Source organism: Haematobia irritans, chromosome 2 (assembly GCF_050003625.1).
Source record: "Haematobia irritans isolate KBUSLIRL chromosome 2, ASM5000362v1, whole genome shotgun sequence".
NCBI classification, from domain to species: domain Eukaryota; kingdom Metazoa; phylum Arthropoda; class Insecta; order Diptera; family Muscidae; genus Haematobia; species Haematobia irritans.
The window spans coordinates 89,217,451-89,233,731 of NC_134398.1; the positions used below are offsets into that span (position 1 = coordinate 89,217,451).

General features: G+C 38.3%; 1 protein-coding gene across 3 annotated transcripts in view; it reads left to right on the top strand.

The window, feature by feature from the left end:
• LOC142225720 (protein fuzzy homolog) overlaps positions 1-16,281 on the top strand; it is a 100,897-nt gene that overhangs the window by 21,117 nt on the left and 63,499 nt on the right. For 2 of the 3 annotated variants that reach the window (XM_075295553.1, XM_075295555.1), the window contains exons 2-4: positions 140-256; positions 352-461; positions 519-1,088. In XM_075295553.1, coding sequence (XP_075151668.1) covers positions 384-461; positions 519-1,088 — 648 coding nt within the window. In that variant the 5' untranslated portion in view covers positions 140-256; positions 352-383. Of the gene's footprint in view, positions 1-139; positions 257-320; positions 462-518; positions 1,089-16,281 lie in introns of all 3 variants that reach the window. The other variant, XM_075295554.1, reaches the window with a different exon arrangement.

Sequence of the window (16,281 nt, forward strand, 5' to 3'; positions counted from 1 at the left end):
CCAACTCAAAACTCAATTTCTCTGGAAATTGGATTTATTGTATTTTATTTATTGGTGTATTGTATTGTATTTATTGGTGTATAATAAATGATTCTCATATATACGTATTCTTATTCTATACGCTCATCTAACATCACAGCACATGACTCTCAACATATAAAATAGTAAGAGGAAGCTGACAACGCATGTTGGAACTAATACTCGAAGAAATTTCTCGTGAGATACCCGTCCGCTATCGTAATTAACACAAATCAAGGTGAGTCTTTGTTTAATAATGACTACATATTCAACGGACAATTCACCCAAAATAATCAAATCAGTTCTATCTCACTTTCCATTGTATTTTTTTAGCACGATCTACGTTTGGTGTAATCAGCATCAGAATGTCCATTTATGTTCTTTGTTTAACAACAAATGGTGGTTTGCCCATACTTACCAGGAAAAAAGGAGATTGCGATAACGTAACATAAATTTTTTTTATATGATCGAAAATATAATTTAATCAAATCCATCTATAGTTGCCTTTTTCAACAATTGCTTCATTAAACGGTTTCCATATGTTCTTCAAATCTGTGGGAATCACGTTACATAGGACGTATGCAGACAATTGGACCTATTTGTGGCAAGATTTCAATAGCGTAATGACGGTGATTGTTTGTTCCACCGGAGTTGACGAAAGTTCTCTCGATTTGTTGCCAGAGATGGTATATGGGGCATTTTGTTTGTTTATAAATCGAGAAGAAATGCACCATTCAACATTCCTAGATGGCTTGAAAAAAGAATCTAAGCATTATCTACCAATTTTAGACGCGATATTAGAAGCCAGTTTAAATCAGTTCCTAGGGTTCTCAAGCTGTGTCTTGTCGCCAGAGAATGCACAAATTTCGCAGAGGTTAAATAACGACTTCAGCATTCAATGTGGTTCCCTCTTCTGTTGCTTAGTTGTTGGCCAAAAGAAAATTGCAGCGGGTACGGATGGATGGTGGGATTTGCACATAGTAGATCGTCAGTTGTTGTTGTTCCTTCTGCAAACTTCCACATCTCTACAGAATGACATAGCAGTGTATTTGCCAAAGAAAAGTCCAAATGTAAGATATCAATTATTTATGTTATATTTAGTAGAGTGCGTCCACATTGTAAAAATATTTGACATATGGGTAGCAAGGCATATTTAGGAAGGTAATTTCAAGTTATCAGGTGATTACATTATTTTTTTCACTTGAGAAGATTGTCTGTATTTGCTTAATAGCATATGCGTAGCTAAAGGCGTTATATGGGTTTGCAATCTCCCGCTGCCAAATACCATGCTGTACTTCTTCAAACTATGATTATATATCATTAAATTAAATATTCTGGTTTCTTCCCATTTATCTATTTTTTCTCTTTTTGAGGTATCTTCATAATGAGCACACATTGTAGCTTTTACCCCTTACGAGAATGTTGCTAGCTACGCCAATGTTTGACAATTGTGACAAATAAAAATTTAAAATTATTTTATACCAAAAATTTTTAAATATTCATCTTTTTTTAATTTATGACAGAAAAGTATCTAAATAAATGGTCCTCATAATTGATGGTAATAATTACTTCAATTATTCTTGCGAACCGTACACACAAGAACATTTTTTTCTGATTCAATCGCTTTGATCCAATTTATTTTTTAATTGAAATATCCTCAATCACAGAAATGATAGTATCAAAAAATTAATTGAAAGTCAATTAAAAAATTAATTGATACTATTAATATTTGTGATTGATTTTTGTTTCAATTAAACAATTTGTTGACTATTAAAATTTTAATTGAATATCTTTTAAAACTCAATTTAGTCTTTAGTTGGAAACATTTTCGTGAAATTTTTTTCTGTGTAACACATTTCCCCATATTTCGAAGCATACATCGATACATTTCCAGATTTTCTCTATTTTAAATTTTCCACTTGTACACATTGTTCAACAAGAGGTAAATTAAAATCAATTTGACTGACAATCAAAGTTTCAATATGGCGACAGAAATTTTTGTTTTTGTAATACTAAAACTACCTTAATAAATATGCCGTTTTTATTTCGAAAATATTGGTGGATGATTGTGAATCCCGATACTGATAAAATATTTGCTCATTGTGACTGTGCTCTAAGGTGGAAGTTAATATTTTAATGAAACTGTTGGTGGTGATGGTCCTATATATCTGTAATAAATTAAAAACAAAACTATTTTACTAACAAAAACAACTCGTTTGATAATCAGACTAAAGTATTGGAAATGCTGACAGTCAAAAGAATGAGGTCGCAATCAAAACGTCAATTTAATTTAAATATGAATGATGTCTATTTTGAGTGCTGAAAATTCGATTCCACAGCTCTTTTGTTCTTTCAAAGTCTCGAATTTACATCCACGGATTTTCCTTTGATTACCCGATCTTCACATTGGTAATACATCTGTAGTGGGATTCTGTATTTCTTCACGATAATCGAATTGTTGTCCGCCAAAAAAGTTGTTTCCACTAAAGGTAAGTACTATGTTCGCTTATTAATGTCATCAACAGTGCGAAACCATCCAAGGACCAGACTCCTCAATTTGTCCTTGGAATCACTCATTATACCCGATGTCTGGAAGATGGGTAGGGTGATTCCACTACTGAAGCCAGGCAAAGATTCGAGTAAAGGTGAATCGTACAGACCAATATCCCTTCTCTCGCCAGTAGCCAACACATTTGAGGCACTACTCCTCCCCAGCCTTGAATTTTCCAGCTACCCACCACCAACATGGATTCCGTAACGGACGCCAGTCGTACGTGGAATTCAGCGAAAAGAAGTCAAAACCTCGTAGAGTTACACAGGGAGTTCCCCAGGGTGGGGTGATATCTCCGGCACTGTTTAATATTTACCTGTCCTCGATTCCACCCCCTCCTGACGGCGTCGAGGTTGTATCATATGAGGACGATTGTACAATCATGGCATCCGGACCCATTGTTGATGCCATATGCGATCGATTGAACGTCTACCTCGCTGATCGTACCAGTTATTTCACTGCAAGAAATTTGAGGATATCTCCCACAAAATCCTCAGCCACACTATTCCCTACATGGACGGCGGAAGTAAGCAGGCAGTTTAATGTCTTACCCCAATGAATGAATGAATTACACCAATGCCGCCGCCCATGCCACTGCAATTTGTCGCTTGCCGGCAGCACTTGGGGTGCGGACAAAGAAACCTTGTTGACTACATATTAGAGGTGTGCACGTGAGTAATATTGTGCTCACGCTCTCGATCACGCACACTCACGACGGAGAAATCTTATTCGCGCACACTGACGCACGATATTTTTTGGTAGGACTCACGGTCACGCATGCTCACGAAAAGAAAATTTATACTCACGCACACTCACGCCCGAAAATCTTTTAATTGTCAAGACTCACGAATAATTTTATGTGTGATTTACCTATAGAACCTGACTGAAAACATGAGTTTGGTTAAAATCGAGTGCGTTATAAAACTCTTAGCACCTAGGATGTCACTAAAATTATAAATGAATTCAACTCGTAAGCATTTTATGTTCGTAAGCGTGATTATTTTCGTGTGTTTTTCCGAAATTCGTTACTCACGCACACTCACGAAGATATTATTTTCGTGACTCAAGATCACGTACGACATTTGGTTGGTTAATCACGCTCACGTACACTCACGCCGTTGCCGTCAGCAACGTCAGCAGAGAGAGAGAGAGAGAGAGTCTCGGGGTTTCTTCATTAGGAAATAAAACAGATATACAAGAGAGGCTAATTAACCACATTACAGGCTATTCTGACACAAGCAGTACCCATGATGAAGAAACAGGAACAGAAAGATTTGTAATTGCGGACATTTCCCGATTCACTCTGCGTGATATAGATGATTCGCTTTCGAGATTCACTGGTGAAGGTAGCCCAGATGTAGTTAGTTGGATACAGGAGTTTGAAGACTGTGCAAATGTTGTAGGTTGGAATAGCTTGCAAATGTACATTTATGCGAGGCAGTTATTGAAAGGACTAGTTTAATTCTCCTTAATGAAGGAATTTAATAGTTCGTTATCGTCAATAGCCGTCAACAAATTGCTACGAAATATAAAGAAGAAGAACGATGAGTCGCATCGTCAATATTTGTACGCAGTGATGCAAGCATTATAGAGTACTTTGTAGAGGGTATTTCAGACAGTAAAGTTAATTTTGTATCAATTTGGTACAATAGAGGAGTTGAAGGCAAATATTGAGGTATATCGAAAAGTTAGTAGTTCGGAGAAATCATCAAATTTCAAAGAATCGCATCATAAGCACATTAGAATGCAACAAGTTATTAAGACGGGGACGATTAAATGCTATAATTGTGGAGACATTGGACATTTGTCTAAAGAATGTCATTCGAAAGAGGCGAAATGTTTTAAATGTGGTAAGTTTGGCCACAAATCATTCGAATGTGGAAAAATGAAGAGTAAGAATGACAACCAAGTAGTACAAACACTGACTGACGAAAAGACTAATTTTCAAGGATATTACGATTTTTGGGAAACGCGTTTCGGCTTTTATAGATACTGGCAGCGACATTAGCTTGTTACGTTACGACACTTTAATCAGTATTTGCGATATAGCGATGGATGACAACACAAAAATGCTTACGGGCATCGGGTCGAAAACCATTACAACGCTGGGAAGTGTAAAGACCGAGGTCAAAATAGATTCTGAGCAAATAAGTATCGACTTTCATGTTGCCAAGGAGGCCGATATATTATATTCTGTAATGACGTTTTTCGTGAGCTAGATCTCGTGGTAACAGGTGAAGGGGCGCGTTTTAGACGCAGATTCCCGACAGTTAATGTATTCGAAAGACCGACCTATAAATCTGATGATGAGTCGTCTGGAAATGAGTCTTATGATGTTCAGATGGGCAATAATCCATCTTTGGACAATAATCCAATAGGCGAACTTTGTGATGAGTTTGGAGACTTGATTGCATCAATTTGTATGGAAAGTAAAAGAGACTTGGACGTATCACTAGGTCGTTTAGAGGAGACATATAGAAAATATGATACGATCATATAAAGTGTTGAGACCAGAGACGTATCCGGTTAAAATGAAAATAGTTCTGACAGATGACCAGAAAATGATCGAGAATCAAATCGATGAGTGGCTTAAGGATAGCATAATTAGACGTAGTTTTTCCGAATATTCAGCCTCTATAGTGTTAGTTGGAAAAAAGGATGGTTCCAAAAGACTATGTTGTGACTATAGACGGCTGAATGACAAGATCGTTGGGACAATTTTCCTATGGCACTTATAGACGACGTGCTCCATAAATTACAGTCATCAAACGTGTATACGACATTGGACTTGAGAAATGATTCTTTTCACGTGCCGATCGAAGAGGGATCGCAAAAGTACACATCGTTCGTAAACCATAACGCGCAATATGAATTTTTGTACGTTCCGTTCGGAATTACGAATTCTCCAGCAGTTTTTTGCCGTTATATATGTGCCGTATTTCAAGATTTAATAAGAGACGGGACGATGATCATTTACATGGACGATATCATTTGACCATCGAGAGACGAAGAGGAGGGTATTGACAAGTTGAGAAAGGTTTTGAAAGTCGCGTCTTTAAACGATCTTCATATCAAATGGAGTAAATGTAAATTTTTACGCAGACGGATACATTTTTTTGGGATATGTGATAGAAAATTCTACTATATCACCATCGAAAGAGAAAGTGGCAGCTGTTTCGAATTTCCATTACCAAAGAGTGCTAAATCGCTCGAAAGATTTCTAGGGCTAACATCGTACTTTCGAAGATTTATTAAAGATTACGCGTTGATCGCTAGACCATTGTCAGATCTTTTAAGGAAAACCGCTACGTATAGACTAGGAGATGAACAGTTATTAGCTTTCGAACAGTTGAGGAAATCGCTTTCGACAGAACCTGTACTTAGGCTTTATAATCCCAAAGCATTGACGGAGATTCACACGGACGCTAGTATGTTCGCCTATGGTGCGGCTTTAATGCAAAAAGATTCTGAGGACTCACACTTTCATCCGGTTGAATATATGAGTCGGAAAACAAAACCAGCCGAAGAAAAGTATCATTCTTACGAGCTTGAGGTTCTCGCAATTATCGAGGCACTTAAGAGGTGGCGAAAATATGTGGGTTTCAAATTTAAAATTATTACGGACTGTAATGCGTTCACTATGACGATGAAGAAAAAGACGTTCCTCTTAGAGTTCAGAGATGGGCCTTATTCCTTCAAGAATTTGACTTTGAAATTGAACATAGAGCAGGCAGTAAGATGAGACACGTTTTAAGTAGAATATCGTGCATGATGATTCAAGATACGCTTCAACACCGTATTAAAACAGTCCAACTTAATGACGACTGGACTAAAGCAGCGCGAAAAGTGTTAGAGCAGGGAAATTGTGACGATTTTTATTTGAAATACGACATTCTACATAAAGACCCGAATAGAGAACTTATTGTGGTTCCAATGGATATGGAGAAAGAGATAATTGGGATGGCTCACAGACAGGGACATTTTGCTGCAAAGAAGACGAAGGACGTAGTTGAAAGGCACTTTTATATACCGAAAATAGATGAGAAGGTAGATTCTGTTGTCAAGAGCTGTGTAGAGTGTACTATAGTGGAAGTAAGAAATTCAACCGTCGAACGGAACGGACGTGTTTTTTAATAGCGGATAAAATCATCGTAATAAGTACCTACTACGAATTTCAAGTGTGGTGGGATATTAGGTCACCATGCAGAGAAATTCAAAGACATCCACTGGGTTGCTAACTTCAGGGCCCAGTGGACGGGTATCGAATGGAGTTATAAATTTGGGCAATGACCAAGAGTTAGGCCCAATTAGTCGACCTGTAGACGGGTCGACAGGTGGCGACAATTTGACAAGTCGAACCTTTTCCAAGGTATCGGCATCAAAAGGAGGTAATCCCTCACGAAAGAGATTCAAGGAACGCAGAAATGCTTTGTTTATCCTAAAGAAATTAGGATCAGTCGACCCAAGCACGTTGTCGGCTGGAAAAAGGGAACGATCACCGGATGAGCTGCCATCCTCCAAAAGGGATCAACGATCGTTTGCCTCAGTTGCTAAAGACAGCCTTGTGATGGCTATCATAAATAAAGGAGCATTGGATGGTATGGTTCCAAAGCAAAAATGGGGGGAAATTGAGAATGCTTTGTCTGGCGTCTACTCACAGGTGCTGGAAAAGTTTCCCGGCCCAGATCCTCGACACCAAGAGGCTGGTTGGTATCAAGGACGATTTGAGCTAGTCGCATTTGAGGACCAGAGGTCTATAGAATGTTTTAAAGCTGCTCTGATACTAATTGGTGAAGTTTGGGAAGGAGCTGCTCTAGAGTTAGTCGAGAAGAAAGACATACCGGCTAGACCTAGAGCACATGGGTGGATACCTGCAAACCTTTCTGACCCTGGATCTATTTTAAATAGGCTGAAACGATGCAATCCAGATCTTCCAACAGCTGATTGGAAGGTTGTCCGTTTGGATGAAGTGGATGGACCAAGACGGCATGCAGTGTTTATATTGAACACTCAGTCTTTGCCACATCTAGCAAAGTCTCAGGGCCATGTATGTTATGGCTTTCATTATATCCAAATGAAGGTATATAAAAGCGATCAGCTAAATGATTCAGAAATGGACAAGCCTCTGTCTGAATCAGAAGTAAGCGGATCCTCTTGCGAAGTCGAGGGAGATACCAAAGTTGAAGACATGGATAGATACCGTATGCGTGAGGAGGCTTCTACTGCATCAGAACTCACCAAAGTTGAACCTATGGTTATTGCGAGAGTCACCGATATCTCTGAAGAGGACATTCTTGATGACTCGATTGAAGCGGCTGATGTGACAGTTGTTGAAAATCTCGATGGTCCTACGGATCCTCCAGATAAATCTTCATCATTGTAAGGCTGCATGTGCTGCCTTAAAAGTTCTCCTGATGAAAGGGGACATAGACATAGTTCTTATTCAAGAACCATATGTTTATAGAAACAAAATATGTGAATTAAGTACTCCGGGGTTCAAACTATTGCAGTATACTGGTAATGATGTAATTCGAGCCTGTATAATTGCTAAAAACGAGCTTAACTTGTTTCTGCTTCCTTCAATGCGCAATGCAGACACTGTCGTTGCCAATTTAGAAATAGCCAAATGCAAATATTGGGTATCTTCGGTCTATATGGGACATGACAGGGAGATGCCTCCATGTGCCGTTAAGACCTTAGTTGAGGAGTCACTGAAAACAAAGACGAAACTCATTACGGGATGCGATGCGAATGCGCATCATAATATATGGGGAAGTAGTGATACTAATGCAAGGGAAGAGTCGCTAATAGAGTTTATTTTGCGTACTAATCTGGTAGTTTGCAACAAGGGAGATGCCCCAACGTTTGTCACTAAAAACAGGCAAGAGGTTTTGGACATCACCTTGGCCTCGCAAGAACTGAATGAAATGATATCTGAGTGGCAGGTTTTAAATGAACACAGCTTCTCAGATCATCGCTACATCAGTTTCAAATTTGATGTTCATACCACCAAGACCATATTTCCGCCAAATGTTAGGAAAGCTGACTGGAATAGGTATAGGGAATCGTTAAATATGATGATACCGGAAATACCAGAGACAAATATGAGCACTGTGCAAGTTATCGAACACACAGTGGAGAGGATTACTAAGGCCTTCAACATTTCACTAAAAGCTGCATGCCCTAAGGGGAAGCCAAGTGGGAAAAATCGACCACCATTGTGGTCTACGGAGTTAGGTAATATGAGGAAATTGTGCAGGAAGCTCTTTAACAAAGCAAAGTCCACCAGAGCTCCTGTGGATTGGGACGCTTACAAGAAGAATCTGAGAGGATACAAGCGAGAACTGAGAAAGGCTCAGCATAACTCTTGGAATGATTACTGCAGCAGCATTGAGAATACATCCGAGGCTTCCAGACTACGGAAGGTTCTAGCATCCGCGAGCTCCGCTCCATGTTTCATTAAAACATCGGGGGGCAATTGGACAACGTCCAGTGAGGAGACGCTGGAGGTACTATTGGACACACATTTTCCCGGAAATCAGACGGTTGAACCATGCACTGGCGGTGCCATAGTGGCTCAGCGGTCGTTTCCTATCGAGGAAATTGTATCCGAATCGAGAATAAAATGGGCGTTAAATAGCTTTGGATTATTCAAATCCCCCGGACCTGATGGAATTACTCCGGCGGAGTTACAAGCGGTGGCTGACAGAATTATCCCCTGGTTGTCGGCGATATATATAGGATGTATCAACTTAGCATATATTCCACGAAAGTGGAGGGAATCAAAAGTCGTTTTCATACCTAAAGCGGGAAAAGCCTCTCACTCGAATGCGAAGGATTTCCGACTTATCATCATTCCTACTTAAGACTCTGGAGAGGATGGTAGATATTTATCTTAGAACTAGCGTCGATTCAAGTTTGCTCTCGAAGCGACAACATGCATACTCGAAGGGCAGGTCTACTGAGACCGCATTACATGAACTAGTCAGCTTTATTGAAAGCTGTCAAAGAATACACAATCGTGGCATTTCTAGACATCGAAGGGGCGTTCAATAACGTCCATCCGAGCTCGATATTAAATGGACTGACAACTCTAAATGTTGATCCAGGTATACTTAGGCTGTTAGACGAACTTCTAAGGAAGAGACGCATTTCAGCCACACTAGGACAAGCAAACATACAAAGGTATGTGAACAGAGGCACTCCTCAATGAGGAGTTCTATTACCTCTTCTTTGGAATGTTGCTATAAACGACCTTCTGGTTTCCCTCGAAAAAGAAAGGATACAAGTGGTGGCGTACGCAGATGATGTGGCGCTAGCAGTCAGGGGAAAATTCCCATCAACAGTTAGAGATATACAGAGAGCCCTCCGGATAACTGAGAAATGGGCGAAAGATAATGGTCTTGGGGTATATCCTGCAAAGACAGAACTAGTCACGTACTGCAAAGATCGCAAAACTCCCACGGTTAGGCCCATTTCCTTAGGGGTATTGAAATTCCCTTTAGGGAGTGTGCAAAATACCTTGGTGTTATTTTGGACAGGAAGCTGAACTTTAAGCTTAATATTGAAGAAAGGGCGAGAAAAGCAACGGTAACTTTATACTCGTGCAAAAAGGCAATAGGGAAAAGGTGGGGACTAAAACCAAAAATTGTACATTGGCTATACACGGCAGTGGTTAGACCTATAATGCTATATGGTGTTGTAGTCTGGTGGCCGGCACTTCACCAGCCGACAAGTTTAGACAAAGTTCAGCGAATGGCGTGCTTTTGTGTCTCAGGTGCATTCAGCAAGACAGGAACACATTCCCTTAATGTCATACTGCATCTATTGCCTTTAGACATTTCGGCCAAACAGTCAGCTGCAACAACGGCTGTGCGGTTGCGCGAGCTATCGCTGTGGTCGGAAAAAAGTTACGGTCACAGTTCGGTCCTCGAAATAATGCCAGATGTGCCTAACGTAGTGGACTACACTTTAGCGAGTCCACTTTTCGACAAAAAGTTTGAGACTCTAATTCCCAACAGTGAGGCGTGGTGTACACGGACCCCGGGGAATAAAAGATATATAGATTTCTACACTGATGGCTCCAAATTGGATGGCCAAGTGGGTTTCGGAGTATATTCTAAAGATCTGGAACTTCGAATAGCGAAAAGATTACCTGATCACTGTAGTGTTTTTCAGGCTGAAATATTAGCAATAAGAGAAGTTGTGAATTGGCTGAGAAGTAATGCTCCAAGCAATATTGGCATTAATATATACTCAGACAGTCAACCTGCAGTAAAATCCTTGGACTCTGTGTTCCTCAACTCGAAAACGGCCATCGATTGCCGCAAATCTCTCAATGAGATGGCTGAGCAGCACAATATTCACCTAATATGGGTGCCTGGCCATAGGAACATACCGGGGAACTGCGAAGCAGATGAGCTAGCAAGGCTAGGAACTACCTTACATATTCCAGGGGAACTAGAATCTGTTGGTATGCCTCTGGCTACCTGCAAGCTCTTACTGCGTGAGAAGGCTGTCATGATGGCAAATGTTCGATGGGAGAATTGTAGGGTTGTAACGACACCAAGCAAATATGGCCCCATTTAAACTTAAACCCCACACTAGATATGCTAGTGTTCTCGAGACGCCAGATATCACTCCTGATATCTGCTATAACGGGTCGCTGCCTGATAGGCGATTTTGCAAAAACTATTGGTGCGAAGTATAATGACTATTGTATGAGCTGTCATGATGCGGAGGAAACGGAATCAATAAAACACCTCTTGTGTGAGTGTCCTGCATTTTATGTAAGGCGTAAGCAAATTTTAGGGGCATATAGCTTCAGATTACTGGCGGACCTGGAAAACGTTAACTTAAGCAGTTTGCTAATGTTTTTGGAACAATCTGGTTGGTTCAACAGAAGAAAATAATCGAGAAGTTTCAACGGTTAAAACTAGAAGTGCCCATATGTAATAGGTACTTTTAGTTAATGTGGTATCACAATGGACTGAATAGTCTAAGTGAGCCTGAATCGTAATCGGGCTGCCACTTTAACCTAACCTAAGAAAGGGGAAAAGAAGGGTTTTTGTCGCCGATCGATAAATCGGACAAGCCGTTGATCTTGACCGTGTAGGGCCAATGGATACAACAAAAAAATGTACAATCACATTTTCGTTATGGTAGATGCTTTTTTGAAATTCGTTTGGTTATATCCAACGAAAAGCACAGGATCAGAGGAAGTAATTGCTAAATTAGAAAACCAAGCCGCAATTTTTGGAAACCCAGTTCGGGTAATAACAGATATTTACATCTAATTGTTTCAAACAATATTGCGAAAAGGAAAATATCCAACATTTGTTAATAGCAACGGGCGTGCCGCGGGGAAACGGACAAGTAGAAAGAGTACACAAAACTCTAATTCCAATGTTGTCGAAATTATGTGTTCTCAACCCGAGCCATTGGTATAAATATGTCAATCAAGGACAGCAATTTATTAATAACACACCAAGTAGAAGTACTAGGAACACACCTTTTAAAATTCTTACACGTACAAATATGAGAGTTAAAGAGAGTACAGACTTACATGAGACTCTGGAAGATGTATGTGAAAGAGAATTAGAAGTAGAACTTGATAGAATTAGAGAAGAGGTTCGTGATAATATTCACAAAGTTCAGCAGGAAAATTCAAAGAATTTTGATAGAAAGAGAACAAGTGGAAAGGAGTATGAACTTGGAGATTTAGTGGCTATAAAGAGCACCCAATATGGTTCTGGATTAAAGCTCCACGCTAAATTTCTAGGTCCATATAAGATAGTGAGGAAATTAAATCATGGAAGATACGAGGTAGAGAAGGTTGGAGAGACAGAAGGATCGAGGAATTGTACGACAGAGCTAGAATACATGAAGCCATGGAATTCGGCTTCGAGGTCGAAGCCTGCGTCAGGATAGCCGAATGTGGGAATAGCCTAAGGTAGTGCACCAACATGCCTAGGTGTATATCAAAAGTTGGTGTAGCGCAAATGGCGCATATTGGTCCATCTTTTGGTATAACCCCCATATAGACCGATCTCCCGATTTTACTTCTTGAGCGCTAGAAACTGTATATACTGTCCCATTTGCCTGAAATTGAAAATCTAGAGGTATTATGGGACCACAAATAGGTGTGTCGCAATGTCCATATTACGCCGTTCAAACTCTTCCAGTAGACGCTTTTGAAGCTGGGCCTTATTGCCTGTTGTCGGCAGCTCCAGTTTGCTCAATTCCTTTTTTAAGTCTTCCACTCGAAGCTCATTAAACTTCATTGTAGATTTTTTTTCGTTATTTCACTTCCGACACCAATTGTTACGTTTTTATATTTAGGCGTTTTTAATTACCCGACAATTAAAACACAGTTCTTTTAAATAACGACAATCTACAATTTATTTACTATGACTTCACACTTTACAATTCGTTCACACTGAAGTTATTCGTTTGACGCTTTAATTAAGACTGACTCGTTAGCAGCATGCGTGCGCTTTTATATATGACGGTGTGGCAATTCGAGAACATTCTGGTAGCACTACAATATTCTGGCAACGCCAGAACATTCTTAGACAATGCTAGAAGGATCTACGACTATTAAGTCATTCATCTGGTGGCTGCCAAACACATAAGGTAGAATTACATACCATGCGTTCAATGCGTACTATGCGTCCGATGATTGAAGAGTTGAAATTTCTCTTTGAAATCAAAAGCTCGAATAGTCTGTTGCAAACAGAAAAAAATCAACCCTTCCATCAACGCACGGATTGACGCATGGTGTGTAATTCAACCTATACACACTCACATAGATATGCGCTCGCATTACTACAAGAACAAAAACAATGACAATATACAATGAGATGAAATGAGAATGCAAAATAACAAAGCAAAGGGGTTGTTATCAAAGAGAGTGAGAACTTACATGAAAATAAGCAAACAAAAGAACATAAAAGAAATTCAGGAAAGTGCTAGAAAATGAATAGATGATTCCAACAAGTTATAACGAAATTTTATCGTTACAATTTGAAATTTAAATTAACGGAAACTAATTTAAATAAACTTAAATCTATAATTATCAAATTCGTAACAGTATAGTCAAGCAAAATTTGATTGAAATCGGTTCAGATTTATATATAGCTCCCATATATATCTTTCGCCCGATATGGACTTATATGGCCCCAGAAGTCAGATTTTTGGCCGAACTTGGTTGAAATTTTGCACTAGGAGTACAATTAGTAGTATAGTCATGTGTGCAAAATTTGAGTGAAATCGGTTCAGATTTAGATATAGCTCCCATATATATCTTTCGCCCGATATGGACTAATATGGTCCCAGAAGCCAGAGTTTTACCCCAATTCGGTTGAAATTTTGTACAGGGAGTAGATTTGGCACTGTAGTAATGCGTGCCAAATTTGATTGAAATCGGTTCAGATTTAGAGATAGCTTCCATATATATTTTTCGCCCGATATGGACTTATATGGCCCCAGAAGCCAGAGTTTTGGCCCAATTTGGTTGAAATTTTGCACTAGGAGTAGAATTACTAATATAGTCATGTGTGCCAAATTTGAAATCGGTTCAGATTTAGATATAGCTCCCATATATATATTTTTCTGATTTCGACAAAAATGGTCAAAATGCCAACATTTTCCTTGTTAAATCGCCACTGCTTAGTCGAAAAGTTGTAAAAATGGCTCTAATTTTCCTAAACTTCTAATACATATATATCGAGCGATAAATCATAAATAAACTTTTGCGAAGTTTCCTTAAAATTGCTTCAGATTTAAATGTTTCCCATATTTTTTACTAAAATTGTGTTCCACCCTAGTGCATTAGCCAACTTAAATTTTGAGTCTATAGATTTTGTCCAAATCGAATGATATTTAAATGTATGTATTTGGGACAAACCTTTATATAGCACCCAACACATTTGACGGATGTGATATGGTATCGAAAATTTAGACCTACAAAGTGGTGCAGGGTATAATATAGTCGGCCCCGCCCGACTTTAGACTTTCTTTACTTGTTTTTTTTTTTTTTAATTTACACATTTATATTTATACTATATTAAATTTTTATAATGAAACTTCGAAATGTGGGGTATTAAAGATTTATAGTCAGTAACAGTGCTTGACATAAACGAAATTGACTGATTTTTGGATAAAATATAATTTTTTTATTGCAAAAATAACAATTTTGTAACAAAAAACTGTTTTTGGTACAAAACTTTAAAATTTGGAAGGAATTCAAAAACTTTAACAAAAGAAGAACGTGGAGTCGAGTATAAACATACATAAATAATTTTATAATATAAACATAAATTTATTTAGGCGTGAGCAGTTTTTTACTAGCATTTAACACCATCGCTCTAATATGCCTTTTATTTTTCTTTAATAATTCATTTTAAAGAAAATAAACTTTTTAAATTGTTTTAGCTGCAAAACTCGAACTCAATGCCCGCTTTTATATTTGAAGGTGTCCGTCAACTCCTCGTGGACTACTTATTAATAAAGAGGAACTTAACTTTGTTTTTATACATTTTACTGTGTAATTTTTCACTATTTCCTCCTTATTTCATTTTACTGTCCCAACTTTCGTTATTTTTATGAAGACCCCTGATTTCTTTTAACGAACCAAGAAAAAAAATTGTGCCCATAATATCAAAATGGTAAACAAAACACATGCCCACACATACATAAAATGCTGCTCTCAAGGCGAAAACATATGCTGTTTGGTTTTCAAATGTTCTCTTTATTCAAATTAAATAATATTTAGACTTAAGCATATCACATTTTTGGCCTTATCATAAAACAGTTTTCCGAAACAACATACAAGCGGTTTCACAGAAATTGTTCTCTTTTGATACTTTCGCTGTGTTATGTTGATATCTTTCGTCAACTCTCCCCGTTTCCATCTCTATTTCTTTCTCTATACTCTCTCTGTCGCTTTGAATAAAATATCACAACATATGTATGTTTAGTCGAAATTTGTAAATATATATATGTTTGCATTCACACATATGATTTTTATGAAACATTCATGCCCCAAAAATAATATATTCTAACATATTAACATAGATTTCCCAAACATTTAGTGTTAGTTTAGGAACATTACATGTTTGCACTTAAATATATTGTGTTTTAAAATTGTACCCGAAACACATTTTGTTTATATCGGAACATATGAAAAACATATTTTTCTAACAGTGTAGCAGCACTTACTGTGGTGAGGAATTCATTGGCGAATTTAACAAGAAATGTCTCACTAAAATGCGCTTCTTTTATGAATCTTATTGCGCGCCTACATGAGTGCTAATCGTTATAAAGAATCGTTATATGAAGAAGGCAGTGAATGAAACCGCTCATGAAACTAGTGAAAATGGATGAGGAAAACATGTATTTTCGCATTTTCCTTCCTAAATCGAAGTGATGAAATACTTTCTTATTTCAATATTTTTTTATTTATTTCATTTTTATACCCACCACCATAGAATGGTGACGGGGGTATAATAAGTTTGTCATTCCGTTTGTAACACATCGAAATAGCGATTTCCGACTATATAAAGTATATATATTCTTGATCAGGGAGAAATTTTAAGACGATATAAGCATGTCCGTCTGTCTGTTGTAATCACGCTACAGCCTTCAATAATGGGGCTATCGTCCTGAAATTTGGCACAGATTCGTTTTTTGTTTGCAGGCAGGTCAAGTTC